Consider the following 7,758-nt stretch of genomic DNA (forward strand, 5'->3'; position numbering starts at 1 on the left):
AATGTAGATTTGATTATTTTGTAGTCAGGCTGGGAGAGGCTAAAGTACTCAGCAATGTGCATGCATTTCAGTGCCAATTTTGCTGGCAAAAGTCATATCTGCACAAAGGACTCTGGGCCTCTGTCCTTTGAAAATGTATCCCAGTTTACTTATTGGTACCTCTGTGTTAATCAACAGGAGCCAATGAGATGGGGCTGCTGGTATTGCAAAGATGAACTGAATTCTCTTTTAAAACCTTTGCACAGTACAGAATGTTTGCAGCACCTGAAATTAAAATGTCAGATACTGGAAAGCCTGACTACCACAATTTTGCACTTTGGGTAACAGGAAACACAAAGGATTTCCTGTAACTTTTAAAAATTATTTGCTGTGAAAAACATTTTAGGTTTGAAAAAACATTAGCTAGCCTCCCTTCCAGTTCTTCCACTCCACTGCTAAACATTCAGCTCACTTAGAAAGAAAAACTACAGTGAGATATGAACTGGTGTTTGGAGCAAAAACCTAATTTTGATAAAAGTACAATTGTGGCCAGAAAAGTAACTATGCAAAAATATCCCCCTCACTCAGCACAATCTGGTGCCTGTGTGTTGGGCTGACTGTCCTCTTTAGTGACAAAAGTAAGTGATGTTTTTATTATGTTTGACTTCTGTTTGCAAGCAGGTTCAATACATGTGAGAGAGAGAAAGGGGGGGATTCTTATTTGGCTTGCAGGTCATCAATAGGATTGCCAACAAAATTCTAGCTTCAGAATCTATGTTACTGGTAAGTTTGCAGGCGCCAGAAAACTTTCTGACCCCAGGTTGAATTTATGGCATTGGCAGATAGGAAAAAACACACACATTTTTACTTGTAAAATGCTCTGCAAGTTCAGGACCAAACTGTGTCAAGTTCAAATCATGAATGATTATTATTGTGTTATTTGTACTTCAGTATGCCAGAAGCCCTACTGCATAGAACTCCATGACATCGTAGAGACACTTTTCAGAGTATTACCATATCTGAGCCCAACAATGCATAGAATGTTGTTATAAAGGGTGTTGCCATAGTAAATGATGTATCAAAATTTCAATTATAAATGCATTTTAATCTTTCATTTATAACCGCTTTTTTCTCACTCGTGACTAACCCATCCTACTTCAAGTTCCTTCTAACTAACCATTCACATGATGCCTTCTGAAGATTTTCAATGATAACAGCTAATAGTTAGGTGGCTCTTAGAGGCCACTGATATCTATTTTATTTATATCTTATAATATACAAAAATGACTGAACCTTCTCATTCTATACATAGATACTCTCACCTCTCTTTCAAACTTTGCTTTTTGATAATGTCAAAACTTAAATCATCTTTGTTTTTAAAAATACAAAATTTGTAAGTACTTATTCCACAATGTAGGCTAAACACGTCTTTCATTTAATAAACAGAAGTAAAGAATCCAGATTTAAACTGGCTATTATCCAATAAACACCACTTTATAAAGACTTGAAATATGGCTTCGCTACTGTGGATCTGCAATACAGGAAGATACCATTCTTAATGTGCACTGGAGTTCATATGGAGCATGGAAGAAGGAAAATATGAAGTCAGCTAAATTGTAATGGATTTACTGACTTGATTGTGACTTGGCCAGCAGTCGATGATTGCTTTGTAGCTTTTTCAGACCGGAATAAACCAAGATGTGGTATTTTGGTGCAGACCCAAAGAGGAGTTTATTTACAATAGGAACCAGAAAAAAAAAAGTGGTGAGTACAATAATGAAGTGCTTGTGGTTTGAAAACAAGACAAAAGATGCTGATGACCACAAGATAAATAGGCATTCGGTCATTAATCAAACAACCGCTGCTACCTTCCCTCAGCCTGTGGCAGTGTCTTGAACACAGCTGGTGTATCGGATCTCCACAGACCGCAGTCTTTATGCACACACAAACACCCATTTGTTTCAATGGGAGTTACACAGGAGGCCTTGCGACTTCAGCCACGGACTAAAGCTGCGCAGAAGGACAGCAGTCCTCCTAAGTCCCCGGCTCTACTCCCTTCAAGGTCAAGTTTAAGGGTTTACCTGCACTGCATTTGGGGTGTGTGATTGCAGTACTTTGCAACATACATACCCAAGCTAACTTTAATCTAGCTAGCACGGGTACCAACAGTACTGAAGCCACAGTAGCATGGACTTCAGCGCAGACTAGTTGCTTGAGTAATTACCTAAGGTTCTGGACAGGCTCGAATGGCCTGTGTTGAAGTCTGTCCATCTGCAGTTCCACTGGTCAGGTACTCACACTAGCTAGGTTAAAGCTAGCTTGGGTATGTATGTTGCAATCACACACCCCAGTTACAGTGTAGATGTATCATGAAACATATACAACCTCATCTCCAACTATAACACACAGTGAAATGTTCTCCACAATCTGTAGGAGGCCACAGGCACACAACACTCAGTCTATTTGTAGAGGGGGCCTGCACAGCTGCCACCCACTTGCTCTGATATTGCAAGTGGAAGCTTGTGCTCTACGTTAGCAAGTAAACAGGCCGTGCCCCTACCTGCCTCTTGGACCCTGGAGTTATTGGCTCCATAGCCAGTGTTCTGGGAAATTGCTTTCAACAAGAACATTCTCTTGAGGGTGAAAATAAAACAGAAAATACACTCAGCTCATGGGAACAAGCGAGGGAGTTGCTCTTTTGGAACATTTCACTGCTCCAGTTCAGATGTGTTACACTGGTGTAAACTGGAGTAAGTCTGACTACACTGGAGTAGCAGATCACCACCACCTTGGTTCCTGTGTAGCTGCATTGGTGTATGCTACACTGATGCAAGACACCCTTGCACAGACATGGCTTTGGAAAAGGGTAAGAAAACAAGGGAATATATACAGAGAGAATGCAGGTTTAAACCAGAGAGAGGCAGACTAGCCCTATGCAGACTCCTAATGAGAGATCCCCTGGAAATCATATAACCCACTCCTCTGCTCCATTGCTTCTCTGCTCTGTTTTGTCAGTCTCCCTGAGCCGCCTCTGCCACTAGCCCCATGGAGCTCTGGGAGGAAATGTGCCACAGGCCCCACAGTGCGAGGGCTGCAACCAGCTGCAGGAGCCCTGTCAATGGGGCTCCAGTGGAGTCTCACTGCCAGGAAGCTGTCTGTGTGTGGGAGGTTGGCGTGGGGCAGGGGTTGGGTGCATGCATGTGTGTGGGAGACCCAGATGAAACACGGAAACCCATGGAAGGTCCCTGAGATTTGGGGCAGAACCTACAGCCTGTTTTGGAGGAGTGCAAACCTCACCATAATGAGAACAGGGCCAAATGTCAGCCAGAACTGGAATGATCTGGCCCATACTGTAGTTTCCATATCCTGGGTGTGCAAAAATCACATGACACTGCACCTGCTGTGAAGAAACAGTTGTCTCTATTTTTATATATGTGCTGCAGACCTACCATAACTGGGTGGGTTAAAGATAGACTTTCATCTTTAAAAGTGTATTTAAATTACACGATGAGACTTTAGATGTTACATGTAATGCCACCAACACAAGTGCAAAAATGGGGAAATGAACAGTTCAGACATCAGCAAACCATCTGCAAGCAGAAATCTTTGGCATAATGCACACTCCTCGTAGCACACATTTGCCTATGCTGCTAATATAGCTCTGCCATGTAGAAACTGCACTAGTCCAAGTTTGTTTCTTAGAAATTACACACGAGGCCTGATGTTCCTTCCTTGATTAAGTGTGACGTTTTCACTGCCTATGTGTGGTGGAACCACGCTAATCCTGGTCCTAGAGCATAACTAGAGCAGCCACGCTGTGTGCTGGGGAACACTTTGGAAACTGGTGGTGAAAGCAGGCCTCTCCCCATATGGCCGAGGGGTCTAAAACTGGAGTAGGCTACACAGCAGCATCTATGACCCATTTTATATAGGGGGCCATGGCTGTTGACCTATACGCCATCAAATTCACCTATCCCACTTTCTTCCTATGGATTTGTGGTGTACAGTGAACCCCCATGAAGCCAGGCTCTGGCACAGGGTGTGTGAGTAGCTAGCTCTGTGTGGCATCCTCAAGGCCTGTCCTCAATGGATCCACATCAGTTCTACTGTAGGCAGAACCCTCCGCGACCCTGGTGGAAGGGCAGGTTTTGCCCCATAACCAATTGCTACTTTACCAATATCCTGAAATAAATCCTATAAGGCTTTCACACTTAATTTTTAAGAGTTTGGAAATAACATTCCAGGTTTGACTGAACTTTTAAAACTTGGTACATAAGAATGCATTGCGGTCTAGGATCAATGATGTTGCCTCCCAGAAGAACTGGAGCCAAAGTTGGATTGCTTTGCCCGTGTGTGTGTGTTGGTGGGGCAGCTACGTTTTCTTAGGGTCAGTGGGGTTGGAATCCTGAGTTCGTAATAACAGATGCAGCCTTCCACTTCTAGGAGAAATAAGAGAGTGGCCAAATTATTTTAATTTTTATTTTTATTATTCCATTAAACCCCAATTTGGTCGTGACTGAAAGTCATTGCAATATGTGGCATATGGGAAATCAATAGGTGGTCTTAGCCCATTTCTAGGTGGATATAGTATCCACATCCTACAAGCAACCCTCCTAACTGGCATCAGTTGTGCCTCCAGAGAGGCTCTGGATTGAATAGACCCACTGAACTGTCTGACTCTCACTCTAGAATAGGATTAAGGCATGTCAGTGGGACAGTGTGGGGAAGCTCTTACTTCTGTACCTGCTCTTCGTGGATTTCTGCCTCCAGAGTTGTCAGTCATGCCCCTTTCACCAGCTCAAAATTAAATCGGGTTTAATTTTTTTTTTAAAAGAAGTGAATCATGAGGCGAGAGATGCTATTGGTAGTGGGATTCCATTGAATCATGGGGCAAGTAACTGCAGAAAAGGGAGCACCTTGTTACAATAACCCTGAACTGTACTTTACTTCAGAAAATCCTGTGCAGTCAAAACATCAGCCTAGATTCTTAGCAGCTTGCTGATTGCTCAGTTATCCAGTTTTGTCTATTTGTAGGTTTTTCCAAGGCTGAAACAACTTTAAACTAAAAAAAGGAAAGTAGGTTGTGAAATTTAGTCACATTGCCAACCCCAGGATTATGTAGTTTGATTTCCCTGTTATACTATAAAACAGACTGTAGGGTTGCATTTCCTTCCACTCTTGTGTGGCAGAACATTAAATAACAGTATCTACACTGTAATATATTTTCTTCAGTTACAAAATTTGATTAATGAGTGGGGGAGGAGGATCATGTGGTTAAGACATAGGACTGGATGTTAATTGATTATTGCTGGTAAAATGCTTTGAGATTCTTGCATCTAACTGAGTGAGTACTGTTCCTTGTTATAACACCGTATAGATGTTTTGGAAAATTGCAAAGTAGGATTGTTACTGTAATGCCTGTGCTAAGAGTTGGTTGAAGTAGGATAAAGAATGTCATTTTCAACACTTCCGTAACTGTCGGGAGTCTTCTAGATGACCTGCTTTAAATCTAACTGACATGGTTACAGACAAAAAGAATCACCTTTCCATGCTAGTATTATGCCTGTATTTAGTTTGGGGTCTTGGTAGGTACTTTTTGTTTTTATTTTTGTTTTGTTTAGTTTCTGGTGCAGTTTCACCTTGATGAAATGCTTAGCAAAACCACAAGACAGTTGCATTCCATCTACAAGGAAGGAGACGGGTCTTGGAACTAGTATTCTAATCCCGGCTGTGTCACTGAAGTCTCTCTTTGGTAAATCAGGGACCTGCTCTGTGCCTCAGTTTCCCCATCTTAAAAAAAGAATACCAAACTCACTAAGGATTAGTCAGTGTTTGGAAAGCACAATATAATCATTATTTTATGTGCTATTAGAATATTAATAACATGTCAGTGTGTCTTTGTAAATCAAATCTACATTGTGTGTCTAATATCTAATATGCAAAGATCCCAGGAAACTTTTTGAATAAGAAGTAAAGAGAAAAACATTTTGTTGTTGTGAATAAATAATGGAGGGGGTCTAATATTTGCCTGAAATGGAAAACAGTAGCAGGTTACAGCAAATATAACAGTATAAAAACCACACACAAAATATGATAAGCTTTCAAATACCTGAGGATTCAGCAGTGCAACTGCCATTACATTCACTAGGAATCACAGGATTAAATCTGTGTAACACAGTGAAAAGATACCTAGTCTGAGATCTGTTATCCCCTATTTGCACAATATGGTTAATTAGTCAATGCAAATGGAACTCATGAATGAGAACTGAGAAATTCCTGATTTAAAAAAAAATAGAAAAGCAGGATTATTGAAGTGTATTGTTCACATCTGCACGTTTTTCAGAAGTTGGTAAGTCACTAAAAACCTAGTCAGCTATCAAATGAAACCTTTAACAGACAATTGTAAAGTACATTCAACAAATATTGTTGTCTATATTTAATAGTCATGCATATTTATTTCAAGTGACTGAAGTAATAACAAACTTACCATTAAATAGAAGCAATTCATTCACTGCTGTGCACTATTTGTCAGTCACTGACCCATGCTACTTGTAGAGTACAAGGAAAAGCAGCACATGTCCCCTTACAAACACTGTCCATCATTAAATTAGTGGGAAGGAAGGAAAACAGCTGACACTTACTATCAATATAAATGTTCCCAGGAATTCTGACAGGGCTTCTTTTATAAAGCTGTTCTTTAAGGCAAATTTCTCCTTGAACGTTCTTTTGCTTTGCCCGTTCATTTTTTGGTTCCTCTTGTTGCTCTATAATGCCAGTCATGCACCAACACAGACCCCTTAAATTTGCTTTGTAATCATCCCTGCTTCAGCTGAACTTTGACACTTTTACTTATACATTGAAATATGAGATTTTGACATCTGTGCTGCCAGTGGAATCATCTGACTGTGCAGGCATTGACTGGATCCCCTGGACGTGACCTGATGATTCATCATGAGCTTTCCATCCTGTGCGATATCTGAGTTTGCTGGCTTCTATTTATATTAGCAGAACGAGATAATACTGGAAACCTCACAATCAGAAGCTGATGGACTTTTTTTTCTTCTAATTCCACACAGACTGGATTAATCATTGTCTTCCCCCCAAGGTTACCTTTTACCAAGGTAAACTTTTGTGTGTTTATTTCCCCAAAAGATGAGAAGGGGAGAGATTATATAAACCGCCAAATATGGAAGCAAGCCCTTGGTTTTGCTCCCAGATGGGATTAAAGTTACGCAGTTGTTGGCCATTTGAAACCTTTCTGCAAAGGAGGCTGTGCCAGTGAGTGAGTGCTTGCCAAAGAAATGTGCTCTAGCCTGCCTGCCTTTCTTTTCTTTTCTTTTCTTTTAAAGAAAAAAAAAATCACATTCTGTACAGTTTAGAGAGATTTCAGTGCCTAATGAAGAATGCTGCTTTAGAAGTGCTGTGATTTTGTACATCCATGGACTGAATAGTAATACACTTCTTGGACTAAATGCCTTAACTCTCCAGTGATGAGAGAGGCCTGTTTATGAGAGCAATGAGGCAGAATAATGTAAACCCCTCTAATGAAATCTGCTTCAGTCCAGTGGCTTTCTACAGTGTGATATAATCTGGTGAAGCACTGAAAAAGAGTGTATGCCTCCAAAATGTTTAGCTTAATTGTAGTCCCTATTTTGAAGTAAAACTGACCAGGGGCTTGATCCTGCAAGGTATTCAGGACCTGATTTCCCACTGACGTGAAAGAGAGCTGAACGTTCTGAGCACCCTACAGAATCAGGCCCAGTGTGGAATAATATTTCT

At 40.9% G+C, this 7,758-nt stretch overlaps 1 protein-coding gene across 2 annotated transcripts in view; it reads right to left on the reverse strand.

Moving 5' to 3' along the window:
* Positions 1 to 7,060, reverse strand: part of AQP9 (aquaporin 9) — a 35,121-nt gene extending 28,061 nt beyond the window's left edge. The window contains exon 1 of one of the 2 annotated variants that reach the window (XM_074964757.1): positions 6,621 to 7,060. In XM_074964757.1, coding sequence (XP_074820858.1) covers positions 6,621 to 6,722 — 102 coding nt within the window. In that variant the 5' untranslated portion in view covers positions 6,723 to 7,060. Of the gene's footprint in view, positions 1 to 6,466 lie in introns of both variants that reach the window. The other variant, XM_074964758.1, reaches the window with a different exon arrangement.
* Between the last annotated feature and the right edge of the window lie 698 nt (positions 7,061 to 7,758).

This window comes from Natator depressus, chromosome 10 (genome assembly GCF_965152275.1).
Source record: "Natator depressus isolate rNatDep1 chromosome 10, rNatDep2.hap1, whole genome shotgun sequence".
Classification (NCBI taxonomy): Eukaryota; Metazoa; Chordata; order Testudines; family Cheloniidae; genus Natator; species Natator depressus.